The sequence below is a fragment of the Electrophorus electricus genome, chromosome 16 (genome assembly GCF_041902795.1).
Source record: "Electrophorus electricus isolate QZ-2024a chromosome 16, ASM4190279v1, whole genome shotgun sequence".
NCBI classification, from domain to species: Eukaryota; Metazoa; Chordata; class Actinopteri; order Gymnotiformes; family Gymnotidae; genus Electrophorus; species Electrophorus electricus.
The window spans coordinates 13,494,690-13,517,694 of NC_137512.1; the positions used below are offsets into that span (position 1 = coordinate 13,494,690).

General features: G+C 42.7%; 1 protein-coding gene across 4 annotated transcripts; it reads right to left on the minus strand.

Annotated features, from left to right (window-relative positions):
* Positions 1-245: 245 nt before the first annotated feature.
* On the minus strand, positions 246-23,005 carry LOC113574173 (fibronectin type-III domain-containing protein 3a-like). 4 transcript variants are annotated; one of them, XM_081699526.1, is made up of 26 exons: positions 22,780-23,005; positions 19,353-19,482; positions 13,885-13,960; positions 13,707-13,783; positions 13,366-13,570; positions 12,963-13,235; positions 12,757-12,815; positions 12,471-12,640; positions 12,139-12,198; positions 11,896-12,016; positions 11,697-11,750; positions 11,483-11,604; positions 11,074-11,257; positions 10,274-10,360; positions 9,894-10,032; positions 9,576-9,638; positions 9,326-9,444; positions 9,107-9,212; positions 8,691-8,866; positions 8,364-8,477; positions 8,094-8,243; positions 7,676-7,953; positions 6,597-6,809; positions 5,781-5,947; positions 5,561-5,691; positions 246-4,807 (listed from the first exon to the last, which is right to left on the minus strand). In XM_081699526.1, the coding sequence occupies exons 2-26, from the start codon at positions 19,449-19,451 to the stop codon at positions 4,493-4,495; spliced, it is 3,558 nt and encodes a 1,185-aa protein (XP_081555652.1). In that variant the 5' UTR covers positions 19,452-19,482; positions 22,780-23,005; the 3' UTR covers positions 246-4,492. The 4 variants fall into 4 exon arrangements, with proteins under 4 accessions (XP_081555652.1, XP_081555651.1, XP_026860692.2 ...); XM_081699525.1 differs by having other exon boundaries at positions 11,896-12,034; XM_027004891.3 differs by having other exon boundaries at positions 5,570-5,691; positions 11,896-12,034; positions 22,780-23,004.

Genomic DNA, 23,005 nt, shown 5'->3' on the forward strand with positions numbered 1-23,005 from the left:
AGAAACGCAGATTTCACCGAGCGACAGCTCTGCATAGATTCACCTTGCAGCACAAGCAACAACTGAATCAAATAATAAACTTTACTGTATACAGTGTGTAATTTTAATAACTAAATCCAGTTCAATGTAGCGTTATTGTGATGACTATACCGGATTCAATTTTGACAACTAACTAGCGTTAGCTAACTTATTAGCTAGCTATCTAGCTAACTAAAATATGCGCATAAATACTTCGTAGACATGTGTCGGTTCACCGAATATAATGTTTTTAATAAGGAAAAATCAAACCCCTCAAAAGACACAAAGTTAATACATACAATGACTTAAATATATTATCTATGATTGTTACAAGTCAGTTATGACATACAGTACATGGTAGTTTTAATGCAAGTTCTAAAAATAAAAATGTTGATGCAGATAATTTTTTTTGGAATGTAAGTTTTGTATCTCAAAATAAAATGTTCAGTATCAAAAAGTGTGGTCTAAAAATACTGGCATGATAAAAGATGAATTGGAGCTCAAAGTAAATTAACAAGATGATTACATGTACAGGTAGGCATACAATATAAGATATTGAATGCATTTGTCCATGTTGCCAATCTTTTTCTCTATTTTTCCCCCCCAAGATAATCTAAAACACTGAGACACTGGTTAGGGAGTTAGTTTATGGACCTAAAAACAACAGTAAAAATAAACGTTCAAACAAACCACGGACTTATTTTAGCAGCTAGCCACATAGACGGAAGATAATCCTCTTTATGTCTTTTTATGCTTAATGACATTCATTATTCTTAACTTAAAGCAAAAGTAAACGTAGCAAAATTAAAGGAAAACAATAGGTCTATATACACAGTAACAACGGTGCCTGTTAACAGTCTTTGTATCAGCTTTGGTTACATTTCCAAGAAACTGAAAAACCATGAGAGCAGTAATACAGTAGTTTACACTTTTAAAGCTTGTGCAGAGGGAATCAAATGTCTACAGAGCCCTTCAGCTACAGCAAGAAACTTTAATTCAGCAAGAATAGGTAACCAAATATTGGGTATGTAGGAAACTTTAGTATCAGCAAGCAGTCCTGTTTCAATCTTTAATCTGATGTCAAATGGACACGCAAGTGACAAATGCAGGAGGCTCCTTGGCTCCTCAGAACTACCGCGCCCTCTGTTGGACAAAAACTAACTAGGCCGCTTTGAAGGAACATTTCATGTGAAATCCATCATTTATCAGAGCAATGTGTCATTCCTGACTGTGAACACAGTTAGAAAATGTTTACCATTTCTTTTGTTGGTTAAATGAATTTGCAGTTAACTAGTGGTTATGCATTCTCAGGTTTTATGCTCTGCTCTCATCAATATCTGTCTGACTGGTTTAGACACAGTAGTATTAGTGACATATATGCTTTGCAATGATCACATAATTTGCATGAACTAAACTATTAATTTGCATAATTAGTGATCAATTGATCTTTTTTATTTAAACTTTAAAAAAGGTTTAAATATACTGTGTAAGTAAACCATAATTAAATCTCTTGCAGAAGTGATCATTTTCACTTGCATCAAGATCCAAGTGGTCCTCTTTGTATTTTAATATATTACAAAATGGCAAAATGCCCATTTGCAAAGCTTCTCTGAAGTACAATTCTACCAAATCTGGGAGGCTTTAAGGGAAATGTAGCCCATTACTGTCACCACAAATTCAGCAATAATGTTAAAAAATAATGTTAAAAAAAAAAAATAATAAAAAAAATACTAGGCTAATCAAATATTGGTCATTAGCCACTTTTTAAAACAGGATCCCCCATTCTGAGACCCCAAGCAGGGGTCTGGCTATATTAAACTATTGGTCTTATGATGGGGTTAAATAAATTACTCCAAACTGCCATCAAAGACAGGAATGATCCCATATTAAATTATGGACTTTGTATGACATGCTCCATCAATAAAAACTGCTTTTGTATAGTATGGGTATATATTGCCTCTTATGTGCCAGTCTGTAACAAGTTTAATGTTTTGTTTTGTTTTTTCTTGGCATGATAAAGAAGTTAAGAATTACAAGAAATAATGTGTGTTGTAGACCAGCACTTCTAGAAGACATTCTGAATGAAGTAGAATTCTATTAGCTACAAAATATAAGGCATTCATATGTCAGTTATACTGAAGGAGATACAACTAGAGTTATTTGAAATATAATCCAATACATGTAAATATGAATGCCCCAATGCAATATTGGTCATATGAAACCCTGAAGACAGAGGCTGACACAGTGAAGCAATATACCATAGTTACAAAGCTCAGTGAGAAAAGGATGAAAAAAACAATGAAAAAAAACCAAACGAATGGTTAAGCCTGAAGTTGCAGCATTCAACCTAAAATAATACAAAGCCACTCTGGAATGGCCTTTGCACCATGAAACAGATACAAAGGACAAAGAGTACACAGTTCAGAGTCCAGAAAGAAGGACTTACAGAGTAGAAGCTTTCTTTATGGCCTATAAAGGACATCAGCAGCTATATAAGGACATTTCACAGCTACTGGAACAGGTTAATGAAACACCAGCACCCCCTGCAGGAGATGTTGAATGTTGGCCTGACCACATAATTCACCAAGCTTGGCTGACTGAGAGCTGATCTTGAAGAGAGTATTTAATTATAGTCAATAAGAGTTGAAAGGCATACAAAGATTCTATAGCCGCACAGTGACCTATTTGTTACATATGACCCCTGGTCAGATAGAGGCACTTCATTCTGGGTCTTTTTCATCCAGCACTATTTTCTATTTAAAATGTTAATTTTTTTTTAAGCACTATATCTATGGGGACAATGTAGAGTTAAAAGGGGAGTATATGAAATCATATAAAACATTTGTCAAATAAGGCAGTCTGACAATTACAATTACTCATTCTGGTCCAATGATCATAATTTCCATAAATTTATCATTGCAGGCCAATGTAATCTCATGGGCTAAAAGAGTATCTTCTAGCATCAGAACATCAAAGACTTAACTTCTTAAAACTACAGTATTACTTTCATGGTCATATTATATGGCACATATGTAGTGTTTTAAACTGAAGTGAATTTAAAGTACTGGATTAAGGTGTTAAGGTTAGACCTAAATAAAACTGATTACTCTGTCAGGACGTTGTTAAATTACATATATGAATATTTTTAAAGGCTCAAATCCCAGTTATGCCCTTTGCAGTCCCTGGTCAGGGCTCGTCAAGAACGCTAACAGTCACATTCTCCGAAAAAGGTGAGGAAGGCCACATCCTGCCCCATCCAGCCTTGCTAAACTACGCAACAAGCATGTTTGTCTTAGCTCACTTTCCCTGCTCAAAATGCCCATCTTGCCAGTCGAGGGCAAATGGCCGGCTTCCTTGGCGCTGGAGGCGGAGTGTGCTGGTGTCCACCCTCCCAGATTTCTAAAGCTGGACAGCAGGGTTGAGGCAACAGTGAGAAGTCCCTACCAACTAACTGAGAAAATGAAGCATGAGAGAAAATCATAAAATAAAACTCTTAATCCAAAGCTTCACTGAGACCAGAAAGGGACTATTCATGCTCAGTTTGAGCTAAAAAGAGAGACATTTATAACAAATGCATATCCATATAGGCTGTCCAACCAATACTGACATATTTGTTTGTACATGAACATAACTAGAATGTATGTATACTAACATATAAGGACACACTGGTGACAGCAAAACAATCTAGCTCTCCCAATGTCTGATGTATATGAAATATTATTTATGTTGTGGTTATGATATAAAGCATTCTAAAGAATGTGAGAATATTTCTTATCTGCAGAGTACACTGAACTCCAGTCATTTACCAGGGCACTCTTTTCTATACAGTATCTACGAAAACTTTGGCACCATCTCCCTTTTCGCTTTCACTGATAAAAGTAAGAATATTGCCATTGACACGGGCAAGAGACTCATCTTTTTGTTAGGCAGTAAAAAGCACTCAAACACCAAGACTTACTGTAAAATAACAATAAACTCAAAATGCAACCATTAATGGGGGTGTTAAGATTTTTCTCACAACTGCCAAATGAGGAAGGAAGTCCTTGTGCATTCAGTGAAGGCTACTGTATGACAAATTTTAGCCAAGGTAATCAAAACATTGAATTTGCCTTGTCTAGGGGCTGTATCAAGATAGATTATCTGATTTCATAAAAATATAGAATCTGTCCACCAGATTAACCATTTAATCATCTATACGCAAATACAGTAGACAATAAAGTCCCATTTTCTTACCCTGGTCATGACAGAAAACAGATCTGTGTCACAACTAAGTACCTACTGACATCAAATATAAATGATCTGTTTCTTCCATGCAGAAATTCTAATGACAGATTAAGGTCATTGTTCTCAGTATGGTCTTGGCAAACCAGAGTTTATGTGGGCTAGTTATTGTGACCGTGCGTGACGAGGCCAGTTATGCCCTGATAGGCCCCGCCCCCTCCCTCTCTCCTGCCTCCCCCTTCCACCCTCCCCCTCACTGCCTCTCGATGACCAGGTACTGGAGAAGCACTGCGAAGAATACAGCCAGCACGACGAAGCAGAGAAGCAGTGCGGTGGCGAAGGACTCGTCAGCGAGTGGCCAGCCCCTCTCAGTGTGTGGGCGAGGGCAGCCACCAGGGGGTGGGGCTTCATTGGGCACCTCAGTAATGGGCACAGGCACAACGAGGCTCCAAGGACCCCAAAGTTCGGTGCCGTCCTGGGCCTGGCGGATGGCACAGACACGCAAATGGCATGCACCACCCCCAGCCTGCCCCACCCACGCGTATGACGTCGCTGGGCCCTTGTAAAGCTAGAAAAGAGAGGAGGTGAGACAACAATGGTGATGCTTGTTACCAGGATGGCAGTGAAGTGAAAAGTACATCACTAGTGAACGGTAATGAATCAGTAGTGATGGGTTTGAGTTTGTTTAGCAAAAAGTTAATTATTTATAAATTGTGAAATGATTTTGTTACTTTTCAGGATGGGTTGCCTACTATGTACAGTACGTTACATTACATATTTTTCCTCAAATCAAATTCTTATGGATACCTTAATGGCTTGAGTATAGATTGTGAATATGCAGACTTATTCATCTGGTTCTATAATTAATAAATCACAAAAGGACTTAATTTTCATGTAGGGTGTTTTGTCTGCTGTGTAGATTACATATTTGTCCACGATTCAAATCCCTGTGGATGCCAGTAGAGAACATTGGACTTACATTCCAAAATTTTGTTCTTTAAATTTTTTGGAAAGACCCTCTAGTGATGGTTAAACCTAATCAGGCACTAAAATTATCAGTTATTTACAGTTATATTTGTCTTGTTTAGTAATTGCTCTTGAATTGTACTGTATTTTGTAAAATTCCACTCTAGCTCTTATTCTTTCAACACTGACATTTGGTTTTAGAAATCTCAGTCAAAGGTATTTTGGACTTGTGCTACCTTATGCTAGCTAAGGCTACTTTGATTACACAAGTGAAGCACTTTTCTAAGGCTTTCTGTATAAGAGCATCTGCTGAATGTCACAAATGTAAAGGTAAATGATGGGTTTCTACGCCTACCCTCCCTACCTGTTCCATCTCCCGCCCCCTGAGAAGCTGTAGTGCGTACACGATTGGGTCTCCTCTCATTGGCTGAAGCGCCTCCCACGTGACCATGTGCTTATTCCCCTCGACGGACTCCAACTTTGGGGCTGTGAACAGCGAAAGAGAAGAGCACCATCAGCGGTTTGTGGGGCATGGCAAATGTGGCCGGGTAGTGAAACAGCTTCCGGCGGCTTACCTCTGAGCTGCAATGGAGGTGAGCGGGTGGTGCTGAAGGTGTAGGGCGGCGAAAGAGGACCTGGGCCAGACTCGCTGTGAGCCTGGATGCTGAAGCAGTATGCTGTGGCTTCACACAGTCTCTGCACTTTAAATGTGCGGCAGGGGCCGCTATAGATGCACACCGGCCTGGGACACAAAAATATGTTCACTCTGCAACCACCATAATGTTGTGAGGTACAATTACATTTATTTATTCAATTTATTTATTATAATAATGCTAATAATTATTTATAGCACTTCTTAAAACAAGGTTTACCAATGGATGTATTTAATTTTTCAAATATATCTGAAGGGCTTTAAAGACTTTTGATATGTAGCGAGAGCGACACCATGTGGTGGAATGCAATTAGACTGAAAAACGTTAATCTACAATGGTTGCTGTTTCTACCAACCATATTCATAGCTCATAATTTAAGCATTAGGACATACTGAGAGATTGCAGTATTTGGACTACACAGCCTATATAGGTCCTCAAATAATTAACTTCAAAATGCATGGAAGCATTTCCTTTGACATCCTCATGAGCTATGGATTCATTGGAATCATGTTTATTTTGTCTGGCAGCCCTGTTGTCATGAGTCTACTTGACAGTAGCAAACTTTAGCAACATGTAGTAGACACTCTTATCAAGCACGACTAACATATACCTCAACATAACAGCATATGCGATCTCTGGGAGTCAAACCCATTTCCTTTCTAGCACTTTACACTACCTGCTCTACCAGACGAGCTACAGGCCCACTGGTAGCGAGCAGGCTGGTGACTAGGTGGGTACCTGTCTGAGGCAGCCTGCACTTGCAGACAGTAGTGCGTGCTGCGGCTGCTCTGGGACCCGCCAGGGCTCTCTCCCCACTTCAACTTCAGGCTCTGTGGTCCTGCCACCACACACTCCAGCAGCGGCGGCTCCGGGGGTGCGGGCGCTGTCTGGAGCCTAAGCGTGGAGCTGAAGGGGCCGGCCCCCACGTCATTCACCGCCTGTACTCGTATCCTGAGGCACAGGGAAATGGCCAAACAAATGTACTTTACTGATGCCCAGGGGAAAATGCGAGTGCACAAAAAGACTATGAGCTACATCATCAAATAAATCAGACTGGGACATAATGCAAAAGTAAAAACAATACAAACATAAGCTGCTAGTGGGAAGTATGAGTGGTGTTGTGTTACACACACACACACACACACACAAGCCAGGGTGACACTCTTATCCAGAGCAACTTACAAAAGTGCTTTGTCATTTACTCATATATCCTAGTACAGTACAGTAGGTTAGAATCAAACATACCAATGTACTAGAATACTGTAGAATACAGGGATGAATGGTGATACCTAGAAGTACAAAATACATAAGGTCTATCTTAAACAATGATAAGTGCTATAAACAATGAGTGCTAGACTTTGTTAAACATAAACAACAAACAATACCCTACAATAAGTACTAATTTAGTCAGTCAATATGGGAGCAGTGTCAGTTGTCCTTTAAATATTCTGCAAATAGATGGGTCTTCAGTCTGCGTTTAAAGACTGCAAGGGACTCTGCTGTCCGGACAGCAAGTGGGAGTTCATTCCACCATCTTTGAGCCAGGACAGAAAATGGACTCGATGCTTGTCTTCCATGAGGCCTGAAACACGCTATTTCAAGCTGAGCCGTACTTGAGGTTCGAAGTACTCGAGGTACGGATCGGGCTTTGACCAATGACCTCATGTATGAAGGGGCTGGTCCATTTTTGGCTTTGTAGGCAAGCATCAAGGTTTTAAATCTGATGCATGCAGCTACAGGGAGCCAATGAAGGGAGCGCAGCAGTGGAGTAAAATGTGTGAACTTTGGAAATGTGCTTGTTTACTTTCTGGTCTTACCTGTATGTGGTATCTGGCTGTAGATTTTCCAGTATATGGTAATTGGTCCTGCCTACACACAGAGGGAGCTCTTCCCCAATGTCTATATTATAGCCAGTAATATCTGCCCCGTGGCACTGAGGCTCTTTCCACTGCAGAGCCAGAGATGTCGCAGCCATGACACCACCGAGAGGCTCCTCCTCCACCTCCTCAATGTGCTCCACAGCAGCTGGTACTGAGGCCGGGGTGGTTACAATGGCAACCCTACTGAAGAGGCCTGCCCCAATAACATTGACTGCCTGCATGTCCAGAGAGAACAGTGTTATGGGACATTGGCTGCTGTTAGTCACTGTATTATGCATTAATACACTCATCCATGCTTCCTATGCCCTAGCTGGTGTGGGTGGGCAGAGGGTGCCATTTGGCTTGTTGCTCCTACCTGCACTTTGCAGTAGTAGTACGTGGCCGGCTGCAAGTCTCGCACTTCATGCTGGGAGAAGGGGCCAGAGTACAGTAACTCTAGGGCGCTTTCCTCTACCCCCCATGCCATCCTGAACATGCACACCTCTGCCCCGTTGCACACAGGGGTCTGCAAAAAGGGAGGAAAAAATGCATTTAGGATGACTAGAGAAACATTAGAGAAATGGTTAGTTCCTCTGGTTCCCTGGGGCTGCTGCAGAAGTTCAATTAAGCCTGGTTGCCTGCTCACCTCCCAGGTAGCCAGGACACTGGTGGATGTGGTCAGCACTAGCTGCGGGGCATTGCACTGCTCTGGAACTCCAGGTGTGGTGCAGGCCTGACACATTTCTGATGCAGGACCCCACTGCAGAGGAAAACACAAGGTCGTTCTAACCTATACTGACAGAAGGGCTACATATGATGGCCTTTGCCCCTTACATTCCCACCCAGCATCCCCCCAAAAAGCCTAACATGTGGATGAATACTGGAACCCTGAAAAACCCGTCATATTAACAAACACTCCCAGATCTGCTGACTAGTACCATGAATAATGTTAACAAGGTTAGTCTGAGCTTACCCCTGCTGAGTTGGAGGCCTTCACCCAGAAGAGGTAGGTTCTGCCAGGCAGCAGCTGGCCCACGGTGCAATGGGCGTCTGTGCCCTGGAACACCTGCTCCTGAGACCCCTCTGCTGAATGGGCTATCTCCACACAGTACTGGGACACTGCTGCCCCACCATCCCACACTGGAGGATCTGGAAAGGACATAGAGGCAGTCCAGCCTTAACTCTGTTTTAAGTTGTACTAGTGGTCTGCATGCTGTGATAGTAAAGGGAAATTGTGAACCCATCATGGATAATTGGATAGATGCCCATGTATTTGCAAATGTTGTATAGTACTAAGGCAATGAGCATAGAACACCAGTAGACCATAGTCTGTAAAACATCATACAAGCTTACAAGTTTAAAGTGCAAGTTACAATTATTGGCACTCACCCCAAGAGAGTGGAATCTCTGAGGACGTGGCTCTCCCTGTGGTGTGTAATGCTTGGCATGGTCCAGGAGGCAGAGGTGCTGTCATGACAGACAGGCTCTCTGATACCTGTGGAAGACAAAGCGGAGATACACCTTACCTGAGGATAAAATGAGCACTCCCGTGACATCATAACTGGCAGGATTCCATAAATACACAGTGCACTTGCCTTCTGGCCTTACCTGACTCTTCCCTCCCTGACTCTGGCAGTACACTCGCAGTCTGTACCATGTTCCTTCCTGCAAGCCCTCACATACATATTGTCTTAGAGGCCCACGATATACAATGTCCCACTTGTCTCCTGCACACGCATGCACGCACACAGGAACATCAACAATACTGCACTTTAATGTCAAAACTGGCATCTTGATTCTAGTCTGTGATTACTTAGAGTAGGTTTGATTTGATGCATAAGCAGAAAACATGTCTTACCACTATGACTAAGTTCCAGTACATAGGTAGTAACTGGGGAGCCCCCATCATCCTCTGGGGCCTCTGAAATTCATGCAAAGAAGCCATGAGAGGCAATTGGCCACTATGGATAAAAAGATGTCATTTTTGGTAGCCCGATTTGACATGAGATTTTCTTCTTTTGAAGACTCTTAAAAATGATCTGTAAAAAACACTGCAAACCTAACACAAATCTCAATGAAGGCTTTCAGGAGCAAAGGCCTGGGCTGAATATAGTATGTGTCCACATCATGCAGTGTTGCATGAAGCAGAGTGGGGCCCTAGGGCACAGCATCTTACCCCAGACAGTGTGTAGCCTGTGTGGCTCAGCAGGGACATGCAGGACTGGTGGGTCTGGCCTGCCAGGCTTCTCTGCCTGGGTCCTGTACTCCACCGCAACGCTGGGTTGGCTGTGGCCTTCTGAGTTGGCTGCCACCACCTGTGAAGTTTGTATGTGAAGGCACACATGAGACCCAAGGTCCATCCTCGGCAAGCAGGCTCGCGCCACTGTGTGAGGCACAAACCTATGCTTGCAGGTGTGCCAATAGAACGTATAAAGCACATAAGCATGTAAAATCTGAGCTGAGCTAAAGGGATGCCTCTTTATTTTCCTGTGCTTTGTAATTTGCGCTCAGCCGAAGAGTTAGGCTAGGCTCTGTCAGCGGCTAATGACAACTCACCCTGAATCGATAGGCAGTGAACCTCCTCAGCTCCCTCACAGTGCAAGACAGCTCCTCTCCTCTGTGCTTCAGCTGAAAGCCACAACTCTGGACAGGGGAAAAAACAAAACAAAAACACATCCCAATAATGTCATCTAACTGGCTCCGAAGTGTTTTGAACACGGTGAGGTCACTGTGATGCTGGTCTCTGCACAAACACGTTTTCACAACAGGGTTATTTTGTTCCTTTAAGTAGCTACTGTCGAGGAGCAGGGTTGTGGTCAGTGGTTCGCAGAGATGTTGGGAGAGTGTAGGGAAAACATGTGGAGCCTCGAAAATCTGCATCTTCCAAGCAGCGGCTGTGGATACCGCCCAGGGAAAGCCACACGTGGGCATCAGGTTTAGGGATTCTAGAGCCAGGGTCAAATACTGCACACACGTCATCTGATCTGTTCGAATAGTGGTTTCAGTCTTTGACCCACAACTTAATTTTCTTCTGTTTCATTTATGAAGATGAATATTTTGGCATTTTATTGTGTGGGTATTTGAAAAATGATGTCAGTTTGCATTTTATAACAAATGTAAATCTTGCTTTATTCATCTATTTATAGCATTCTTTTGAAATACACAAGTTGGTAGTCCAGTCAGTATGAGTGCATTTGAAAATAAGTAAAACACATAAAATAAAATAAAAATTCAAATTTTAAAAAATCTGACAGATACACACCATAGATACATTCCCAACTTGTATGTCTCAAAAATGACTTCACTGGACCAAGCAGTGATCTCAGCCAGCACTCATATACTTTTTGCTTACTCACCGATCCAATCTCCTCCATCTCCACAATGTATGAGAGTGTGTCTTGGCTGGCTGGTCCACAAGGGGCGCTCCACTCCAGACTCAGCCACATTGCTCCTGCCTCCTTGAGCCGAGCGGCAGATGGCGGGGCAGGCGGAGAGGCAGTGCAGGAAGCCGTACAGCAGTTCAGAACAGCACTAAAGGCACTGGAGGCAATACACACAGAAGTACACACGCATGGATACACATGAACACACACACCGCAAGATTATCTCCATTTACTTGAGCACCGCATCTAATTTGGAATGTGCGTCTTTAAGCATCACATACTACATTCTGAAACATATCCAAGGATAATCCAATAGACAAGACTACTGAAAGTAGGAGAGGTCACTGCGGACATCTGACTGAGCTGCACAAAGGCCACCCACCTCATTCCTACATTGTTTTTAGCAGCAAGTCGGAAGGCGTATTTTGTTGAAGGCATGAGTCTCATGACTTTGTACTGCTTGGCAAGGCCACTGTAAACCTCCTTAAATGCCCTCTGTTCTCCCTGCGGACACAGTGCACAGTACAGATGAGCCCAGGACTATTCCAATGCAACAAAGGTCATTAGGTTGGAGAGAATGGGAGCTGCCCCCTCACCTCATGGTATTCCAGGCAAAACCCAGTGACTTTGGAGCCATTGTCGTTGGGCGACTGGTGTGTACAAAGGTGAAGAAATCATGAGCTGGTGTGTATTATGTGATAAGATAACCAAACAAAACAATTCGGGTCTAGGTTACTGAGTACTCAACAGGGTATGCAAAGGAACATCAAAGCAGAGAGAGTATGACACCAATACCCGCCACTGAAGGCTTATGGAGCTCTTGGTGCGATGGATGAGGCGTGGGGTGGCGGGGATGTCCGGTACTCCGTACAGTGTGGTGAAAGTTACCGTTTCAGAAGAGACTCCCTTCACCAGGCTGCAAGCCACACACACCCTTCCGCATGCACACAAAAAAAAGTGGGGGGGGGGGGGGTCACAGTGGCATGCCCACACCTATCGTGAACTGCACAGGTGAGTACAAAGGTGAGTGCAGCTTACCTAGCGTAATAGGTTGTGTCAGATCTGAGGTCTTCCACTGTATAAGTAGTGTCCTTCCCTCTGGAACAATTAAGTAATGATACAGACTAAGACTAATGGGTTTCCATGGTTACAAACTAAATCTATTGGTTTCCAACAGACTAAACTTGACTTACATAATGAACATAACCACTGAAGCCTTAGTGTGAGGTAATTTGAGGTCTTCAATGATGAGTAAAATCAAGTATGTGAAGTTAAACAGCTTGAATACATACCACAATGTTTTGTGATTGTGTGTGTGTGTGTGCATGTGTGTAAAATGTGTATGTGGAAAAGGCAAGGCCAGCGCTCACTGGTACACAAGTGTGAAGTCTCCCTCTGTGCCACTCTGAGACAAGGCCAGCTCGTAACTGAGCAGCAAGCCAGTGTGTGCGCATGTGGACGAGCCCGCATCCTCTTCTGTCTCCTTGGTGAGCGGTGAGCACCAGGACAGGACCACTGAGTGGGACGTGACTTCACTCACCTAGATGGTAGCAAGAGAAGGAGGGAAGAAGTGAGAGAGAGAAAAGGAAACAAATTGAGTTAAACGCTTGAAATCGGACAGGTCAGCTGCACAGGTAGGGCAGCATGAACACTCACTGCCGGTTTGCATACGGTGGACAGCAGCTCCTGCACTCGCCTCATTTCCTCTTCTGGGTCTGTAGCAATAACAAGGAGTCACTTTTACATTGTAGCCACATATGATGGGGCACAGACAAAACAACAAAGAACTGTGCCAGTGGCCAATCACAGTCTACAACTGCATGCATGTGTGCATGTATGTCTATGTGTGCGAAATAACTCACCTTTAATGTTACAGTCGGTTGGAGGTGTGGCTCTGGTCCGGCCAGAGTGTTGTGGAGGTGTGGGTGAGGGGGCAGAGCCTGCATGGCTCTTTCCGAGGCCGTTGTTTATGGCAACCTGGCCCCCTTTACTGAATGGCCCAGGTCCACTGTGGATGAGTGGGGCTGCCCTGGCCCCGCTCCCATGCCCACCCTTCAGCATCTGTTGCATCTCCTCCTGCACTTTCACCAAATGGTCCTCACAAACAGGTACTGACATATTGTGGCACATTACATCTAGGTGTGTGATGTGCCAGCCACACACACACACACACACACACACACACACACATACACACACACACACTTAGCATCACCAGCTACAGCACAGTAACAGACACCTCTTTCCCGATGGCTGGGCTCTCACCCTGATCAGTGTAGATGGGGACAGCAGGCAGCTGGTGGATGTAGCGTGGGCTGAGCTCGGCGGGGTAGATGTGTGGGTGGTGCAGCACGGACGGGTGTGGTGGGCTGTATAGTGGCGCATACTGTGGGAAAGGACTCAAAGAAGGGTGGAACTCCATACTGTGGGGTAGAATTAGCACTTTCCGCATGCCGTTCTCCTCCACCACCTGTAGCGGCATGCGAGGATACAACAAAGTTCTTGCCGTGGCTGAAATGGAGGGGGCCTTAAGCCATTAGCAACCCAAGAAAAACAAACAGCTGTTTATTATAGAAAGAGATAGGAAAGGGAAGGATGGACAATACCTGAGAAATGTAACCTGGAGGCACAAAAATGGGAGGCATGGTGCCATTAGGAGAGACCATGGGCACCTGCGCTGGGCCTGGAAAAATCCAGCATGTAACGTTATGCATCACTGTTTATGTGGCTGTATGTGTGTGTGTGTGTGTGTGTGTGTTTGTGTGCAAATCCACATGCCTTTACCTGTAATGCACTGAAAGTGGCCATCCTCTGTGCGTATAGTGAATGTCTCTCCTGGATTCACCTGCACAAAGATCATCTGGACAGGTTGTAAAAAAAAAATATTACAAATCCAGCAAACAGACTGGTCAAATCAAGCAAATCAACCATGTGTGATTAGCAATATAAAGAAAAATAAAAACGAAGATCACACGCCATGCTTTGCTTCGCACCCAGCCAGAAATGTGTGCTACTCCAAACCATATGTTTTTGGCCTCAACCATAGCCAACATACACCAAGAGCATCATAACGGCTTACGTTGCTGGAGAGAGTTATATTCTCTCCACATTGTTTGATGAGACTGCATTTTTTAAGTATTCTGTCACTACCTGTATTGCATGTATTACACTTGTTTTGCACAGAGATGAGCCTACCTTATATGCATACCTTCAATGAAGAAAAATTAGCAATTTCTTCAACAGAGCATGATAAACAGAACAATGGCTTTGTACTTCAGCACATTTATTTGGCTTGTCTCCTTAAAGCCTTAACACCCTATCTAGGATATAAAAAGGGGGTCAGTTTTGCATGAAAGCAAGCGTTTGGTGATTCAAAGTCAGGTGTGTATATACAGAAAATGAACTCCAAGCAGGTGTTAAAACACAGAATTTTGGTTATGACTTAAATTAGTGGTATACAGTGACGCACAGCTTCATGAAATGTCTATCTGAATGTCGCACAATCACAAATCCAGCTATCCGTATCCCAGGTTCCCAAGTTGGCAAACTCGTGTCTGTCCATCCAGACATGCGGGGAAAGAGCAGTGAGCCACAGAGGCGAGAGCTGTCCCTGTTTGAACACTCTGTTCCTTTGAAGGGTGTGGTGTTCCTCTCCATTGCATGAATACAAAACAAAGCTTTTGATACTGAAATGAAAACTTAGAAAGCACTTGATATTTTGCTTATGTTAGCTTCTCTCAGTCAAACTTACTGCCCGTCTACAGCACATCAGGGGAAAGAAATCAGGCAGAGAATAGGGGCGAGAGCAAGAGATAAGTTCAAAGTTCAAAGAGGTTTTATTGTCATTTCAGCTATATACAAGTACACAACAAAAACGAGACAGTGTTCCTCCAGGACTATGGTGCAACACAAAACAACAGTGCAACAGACAACATAAGTTTGCTGGAAAAAAAAGATCGAGAGAGAGGGCAAGGAAGGGGAGGGGGCCAGTATGTGAGGAATGCAGGATACAGACAGTGAAAGAGGGGCCGAGGTATGCACGGAATGTCCCGACCAGCCCCCAAATCCATTGCCAACCCTGGGAGCTGGAGCCGGAGGCGGGGCTAGGAAATGAGAAGAGAGGGAAGGAGGAGGGAACAAAGAAGGGAAAAGATAAAGGGGTAGGAGGAAGAGTTGGGGCACCCAAATAATTGTTGCAGTATCATCCTATTTCTTAAAAACATGGAACCAGTATTATATCAACAGTGTAGCACTAGCCCAAAATATTGTGCCAATGTGACTATGCTTTAATTAAAATATTAATTAACCTTAACACTAACTGAACTAAACTTATTTTAGACCAAAACTGCCCAACCTGTCTAATTTGTTCCATTACCATTCATATGAATGCTAAAAGCAGAATGGAGAATACTATGCAAAACCTGAGATTTCAAACATTACAAAAGGTTTAATAAATGGTAAGCGTTCTTTACATTTTTAAGCAAAAAAGAATTTAGTTTTAGTTTTTGTAATTCTTCTGTAAAAAGCCTGCTTCTGTATACTGCTCCAACACTCCATATGAGCCTTGAGAAAGTCTGAGAGTGGGACACCAGAAATGAACTACATACCTAGACTCTGAAAGGACTACAGTGCACAAACGCTGGCCAACATCTTTATTGGGATGTTTTTGGATTTTATGACAGTGACATTAGCTCTTTTGAAATCTCCAGAAATCTGGTTTAACATATCTTAGTCTGTAGTTAACTAACATCTAAACCAGTCAACACTGGCATTAGCATGAGCAGGTATACATGCAGAAGTAGCATCAGCAGGTATAGATGCAGAAGCAGAAATATTTATTTGTGTCTATCTAGATTTGTATAATTCACTGCCTCCTTAAAAATAAATAATTGGTTCCATGCCATCTTAGCAATATTGACAAGAGTATGCCATGGTTTGCCAGAGCAGGCTTTATTAACATAACTTGATTCGAACGTGTCCAGTGCACCAGAAATCACACTGAAAACAAAGCCCAAATGTGTGAGCTCCCTCAGAAACTAAAGAACAAGTCAAGCAAGGAACCTGCAATTTCAGAGTTCAAACCAATAGGATGCATCATACACAGGAATTGGGAAGAGTGCTGTCCAATCAAAACGCAAAAACATAAACTACAAGCCTCATGCTCATGTGTGGCCTAACAAAAAAAAAAAGAAGCAATGTCACAATATGATTAGGCTGAGGAAGCAGTCTTGAGAGTGCTGAGTAAATATTTTCACTCCTTCAACATCAACTGGAGGGAGTGACAGGGGACAAGTCGATTGCGACAGGTCAGCCACATGGGTGTAGAACCCAGTAATTCATGGCACAGCAGACATTTAAACAGGATGAGTCGGTAGGTATGCACCGACCACAGCACTGTTTTTTCATCTACAACACTGCAGTTCTGTGTTGTTCCAAATAAATCCTCCTCTAATGTCCAAACATTGGCACAATTCCAAAAACTGACTGGTCCCAGGAACAACCTCTGGTAAAATGCATGAGAGCTAGGATGTCCGGTCACTGTCTGTATTGAGTCAGATTATCACACAGGAATGACAATGTTGTTGCTCTAAAACAATTTAGAAAGAGTCATGCACTTAACCAAAGGGTTCAGCAGTAGAAAGGTATCTAGCATGGTGTTGGGGTTAAATCCAGTGTCTTACATCTAAAGGGGTGACAGGACCGCACCAACCCCCCGCCCCCTTCACAAGTGACAGAAGGCAATGGGGCGCAGTGACCTAGGTTGTTCAAGGGTAATCTGACATTGGCTCTCAAGGAGATAAAGTTGCTCAAAAGCAGTGCGCCTAACTCAAGCTCTCATTCCTGCTCTTTGTGTGGCCTGGAAGTGCCCACCAGGCTTTGATCCACCAGCCAAACGACAGGAAAAAAGGTTTGGAATGTGGCTTTCTTCCTAAGGGGGAGACGTGAATGAATACAAGAACAAAGCAGACTCACTTTTTGTTGCTATGTAAGAGAGCAGTCTTCTACACTGAGAGAACCAACTGGGCAAACATACATAGTGTAGAAACTTTAACATTACAACATATCCCAATGTGTTATGATACTGAATTTGTGCTGGGCTGAACAAAGAATCAACAAAATGTCAACAAAGAACTTCCTTTTAAAAATTGTAACCTTTATCTTATTTTACATAGGCATATATTTCTTTCTGTAAACTGATAATACCCCTTCCCAAAGTTCTATAGAAACAAAATGCAATTACGCAGCTATGTTATACATGGCAAAATAACCGGACATCTCCTTAATGCTTTACATTCAAATGTTAATGTGAAAAACACAATCAGGGACAAGCATGCATGTCTCACACACACACACACACACACACACACACACACACACACACACACACACACACACACACACACACACACACGAAAACTATCAGGATTGAGTTCCGGATGTGTATGCCTCCTGCCCCTCCCCCGTTCTCTTTGCCTCCTCTTACTGGAAATGTTGCTGGCAGAGTGTGGCCATCAGGAATGCAGACGTGTCTCTCCTCTCCTTGGGGCTTGGCTAACTCCAAAACCCAGAGCCTTGTTCAAAGAGTTCTGCCCCAGCGTTCATCCTCCTCACGGGGCCCGAACCCTCTTCCCCGCACACACACAGATGGCCCTCAGGTAATGTAAAAAAAATCACTCACCCAAGAGTCTACACACTATCCTAACATTCCAACCTTTAGGCTTTTAGTGAGTCCTGCCAGTGAATGACAGAACTAATGTTGTTTTAATAATTAGCAGACACATGTTAATGTTTATCTTAAAAGACAGAGGTCAAGCACTAGTAAATTAATTGCCATATTGTCCTTCCTAGTGTTAAGTTGCCTAATGTCCAGTGGGATGGAAGAGTATTACTGTTAGAAGCCAAGTGTAGAATAGAGTAAAACAATAGAGCATCCAGGTGTTAGCCAATGCAACACAATATACTTTTTTGAATGGACACTTTCCAAATAAGTGCCCTCAGATTTGCAAACGTTTTTTGCTAACAACCAAGAGCCTATAAACAACAAATATATGCTCCTCAATCAGGGCTGCCTGATACTTATTATCATGTAAATTTTTTCCTTACCACTGCATCCTTACCATTCCTAAGTCTAGGCTGTACTTTCAAATGAGCAGTTAGCAATTAATATTACCTATGGAAAATTCATTATCAGTTGAGTGAACAGCCCACCTCAGAATAACAGAATACCTTATATTAGCACCACGCTACAACCTTTACTACATTTCAGTGCAAGTTAAAAAACTCACAAACAATACCATGCATACCTCTGGCATCCATATTAGCTATTTAATAGACACGAGTGGCTAAACTTCATAGTTCTAAAAGTAATGTCACTATTCTCTCATATCTCACTTATATCTCTGAATGTAAATAAACTTGACTTGTTTGTAATATCCATATCTCCTTGTCTGCATTCAATAAAAAAGTGGCCATGATAAGGTAAGGTACTTCACTATGAAAGAGTGCTACCACAAATGGACTCCCAGTGGTTTTAAAGAAAACCTAACAGCAAATAGCCTCATTTAAAGCTCTAAATTGTTGCTGTTTACTACTTAAGAACCACTGATAGAAAAATTCTGGAAAATTAGATATAGTAAAATGGGATAAAAGTGCAATTTCAAGTTGGAGCAGCAAACTTGGTGAGCAATGACGCCAAAGGTGTAACAGGAAATGTGTGACAAATGCATTACACCACACAGCCAACCATCCATCCGGCTCCTCTAGCATGACTAAAAATGCAAACTCACTGCATGAACTCACACACACTGAACAAATCTGCAGATTTATGCATTGCATAGTAACTACGCTTCCCCATACCAATAACACCCACTGATACAGCCATTTTAGCACCTGCCATCACTCTGGCAAATCCCAATGTCTAGTGTTTCAGGGCTGCTTTGATGTTAGTGGTTGCGAGGCCTTTCATGGGACTTTCTTACCTGTCAGTGTCTTGTTTACCTTGTTTTAGCTGCAAAAATACCTAAGCATTTTGGGACAACGTTTTTCTTTTTTTGTAAAACTTCCAAGTTTTGCAATTCTAAGGCTAAAATTCCTTAAGCTTGGATCAGCGATAGTGATTGACCTAACAGTAAGCAACTGTTTCTTTGAGTCTGTATTTCAAGCAAGTCATTGTTTAAAAATAAAATACAGCTCCCTCGTTGGGAATTCAGTTGTTAAGACATGGTGCTTTCATTCTAATGTGGAACGCTCACCTGCTGCATGCAGTCCCCACTGAGCATGTGAGGGAGGAAGGGCACCTCAGCCAACATGGGTGTGGCCTCCAGAAGTGGGAGGTGCTGATCTGTCATCATAGCTGAAGAGAGCTTTCATTGACAGCAACTCCTATGGAACAATGTTGAAAATAAATAAGATGCCTTAAAAAAAAACATTAATGTTGCAACTTGGTTGTGTTGAAGGAGCAGAGCCATCCACTGAACTAAAGATTGGTAAGTTTACATTTACGGCATGTAGCAGACGCTCTTATCCAGAGCGACTTACAAAAGTGCTTTGTCATTTACTCATAGAATATATCCTATTACAGTACAGTAGGTTAGAATCAAACATACCAATGAACTAGAATACAGGGATGAATGCTGATACCTAGAAGTACTATTTAAAATTCCTGTTAGAAAGCATATTGGTATGAAAATTGTTTTACAAGGGAAGATTTATTTTACTGAATGCCTAACATATTTGTGGTTCCTCTGACAATGATTTCAAAATGAGCAATTTACTACCAGTGAGGTCCTTCCAGCACAATGTTGCATATCTTAAAAAGGAACTGAACCAAATCCAACCATGAAACTGAGACTGAGAAAACTTGGAAAACAAAGATGACTTCTTCCCGTCATATCTGGACATTTTCTTTTACCTCTGCACAATCTCTGTGCATCAACTGGTCAAGCCAAAGGCACTCAGGCCTCTGGCCTAAAATGAGTAGATGGATCATGCATGGCATGGTGCTCTCTCTGCACTTGCTTTTCCCATCTGGGGTCAACAACCCTGTACTCCTCCGCACAAATGCAGCCCTGGCTGTAAACAGGAAACATGAGGAAGGCATGCAACACAAAGTGCAGCGCTATGCCAGAAAGACGGCATGGAACAACCTGCCCCTTCATAGGGAGCTGCAGGGAGAGGTCTTCAGACCACAAATATTTCCCCTACATGGTATCATGCTATGAGAACTGGCCTCCATTATGTCAGATGAGAGAAAGACAGAGAGAGAGAGAGAGTAATTTCTGAAAGAGAGAGGAAAAACTCACAAAATAGCATCACTGACTGAAGATGGTTTTCTCTCTCTCTACTATGAGTTAATAATGTTATTGACCTATATTTTATTTACCATTTAATAAGGAAAACATGTCAATTACATATCGATACCATTTTCCATATCATATGCCACATTAACTGTTTTGCATTTTCATTTTTAAAAAATGGCCTTTTCCTTTATTGAATATAGCCTAATTAACATTGAGGTGACCATGAAGCCAATTTTAATTATTCTTTATTATAAAAACTAGAATTTCAAAAGCCTTGCAGGATGTGAAGATAATATTGTATTATTACTAAACTGCTACATAGTGCGATTGCAGTGTATTTTGTGATACAGTAAAATACCTTGGTGAAACCTTAATGTGACGAATTATTTTGACCAAAATGATTTACGTTTGGTCAATCATTCATCAAAGAAAAAACACAGTCACCGGTCAGGATGATCAAAGCACATAAAAAAAGGTGTGTGATTTGTTATAAGGCTCATTAACATACCGATCATTCATCAACTGGTGCTTTATATTTTTACACTTATTCAATCATGTGACTCTCTCTCTCTCTCTCTCTCTCTCTCTCCTCTCTCTCTAATAAGCGATGATAAGTGGACAGATCCTGCTCTGGGACTGAGGGTGAAGAGCCCTGTCAGTGCCAGGCACCCCTTGGCTAAGGGCCCCTGTGCCGCACAATGACTCTTTGACATGTGTGGCTGCTGACTCCTTCCACTCCCCTATGTTCAGCAGCTGTTCCTGCATGGAGCAACCCCCCCCCCCCCCAAACTCACTCCCCAACCCCTAAGCCCTGCTCGCCTGTCCCACATAACCCCCCACCCCACCCACCTGGCTCCTCCAGCCCTGGTCACCTGTCCCTGCTTTCTGAGCTGAGGCCCTGACAGGCCCGGGCCCCACGATCCCTCCCAGTCCACAGCATTCACTGGTGGTTTCTGGGGCCATGTTCTACCAACAGGAGGCGTCACATGCACAGCACCTACTGCCCTGGGTTACCTTGCCTGAGAAACTCTGTGTTGCGATACATCTGCGGTACAAAAAAGCCTCGGAAAAAATGAAGCCAGCATATCTCAATGAGATACTGAGTGGGAAAAGCCCCTTGGGGTGTCCTGCATCAGGCCAGCTTTTGAAAAGGTGATGGGGTGTGGGGCACAGAGGAAACTGAACCCTTCCCAGACAAAAGATGCTGAAATTGGGAATCTCGATGTGACCACTCCCTTTCCTCCCTTGTCTCTCATCGGTGATAAAACCTTCATCACGCCCAGAACCAAAGTATTATCTAACAAGACAAGTCTAAGACAGAACAGAAATAGTTCTTAGCATCCCTCAAGTGCTGTTAGTTCGTTTTTGGCACATACTTTGGGCCTTCTCCAGCACACATAAACCTCCATCCTTTTATTAAATCTGTGAATGGCCTAGTTGTCACATGTGGGGCTACTAATCCCTAACAACATAGCAAAACCTTACCTTGGAGATATGACAAAACATTGTCATAATGTACTAATCCCTAACAATATGACTGACTATGGCTGTGTTGCACAGCAGGTTGGGTGGCAGTGTTTGACCAATATAACCTTCATTTATGTCTGAGGAACGATTTCTTAACTATTAAATAGACCTGAGTAGCCTATTTAAATATCCTAGAATAGTATTTCTGTATTATGATATTTTGAAAAACAGGCACCAAAAAAGCTAATGCGCTAGCATGCAAAAGACCACGTAGATCAGATCATGTGGCCCACCGGCAAGACAAAGTACTTCAAGCAAGCTTTTAAGTTTTTGTACCGCAGATGTTAACTACTCGAACGACACTAGAGTCTACATTATGAGTGCTTACGTGACAAAGCCAATTAAAGAACGTTTTCAGACTGCAAATAGCAAAGATTTCGACGGTCTCATATAATACAGTAGTGCCACGTACTCCCATTTCATTCTGCTCTTATGGACTACAACATCCTGGTGCAATTCAGCTGCTCGCAACGCATTAAAACTAACGCGTACTGTTTTGCGCCGCACCTTATAAACTCGTATAAATACAGGTACCCTTTCTATGTGTTGTAAGTTAACCAAACCGCAACCGGTTTCACGAAGAACCTTCACGCGTCAGGGAATTATTAAGACTTTCGATCTTACTTGCACAGATCTATCTATCTATCTATCTATCTATCTATCTATCTATCTATCTATCTATCTATCTATCTATATGTGTGGTGGGTAGAAACAAAAGTTAAGAAAATTATAAGGAAAAGGCCATATTTATGGCGTCGGCTAAATCAGTCACTATACGGAGGGATTGTAGAAATTAAACGGATCCAAAACACGTCGCTGTTTAGATGACTATTAGGAAATATTCATAGCCTACCGCAATACTGCCGGCGCGGAGACGATGGGCACAACGGACCTCGCATGTGATTATAAGCAGTATGAGAACTAGAACCAATTTTAATCCACCTCTGATAGACTCTTTATTCCGTCAATTTCTCTTTTTGGTTCATTCTGCAACCTCCTTGCCTGAAATAGCCTACATCTGAAGTGAATTCCGATCTCACAGCGCTACATCGCCATCAAGCTATCCAGGAACATGCGCA

What these genes read in the sequence shown, in the direction of transcription:
- LOC113574173 (XM_081699525.1), bottom strand. Translation starts at nt 19,451, where the DNA reads ATGATGACAGATCAGCACCTCCCACTTCTGGAGGCCACACCCATGTTG. An exon ending in CCACCGTATGCAAACCGGCA is followed by an intron (nt 12,641 to 12,756) that starts GTGAGTGTTCAT and finishes GCTACCATCTAG; the next exon opens with GTGAGTGAAGTCACGTCCCA. An exon ending in ACCTCCATTGCAGCTCAGAG is followed by an intron (nt 5,692 to 5,780) that starts GTAAGCCGCCGG and finishes CGCTGTTCACAG; the next exon opens with CCCCAAAGTTGGAGTCCGTC.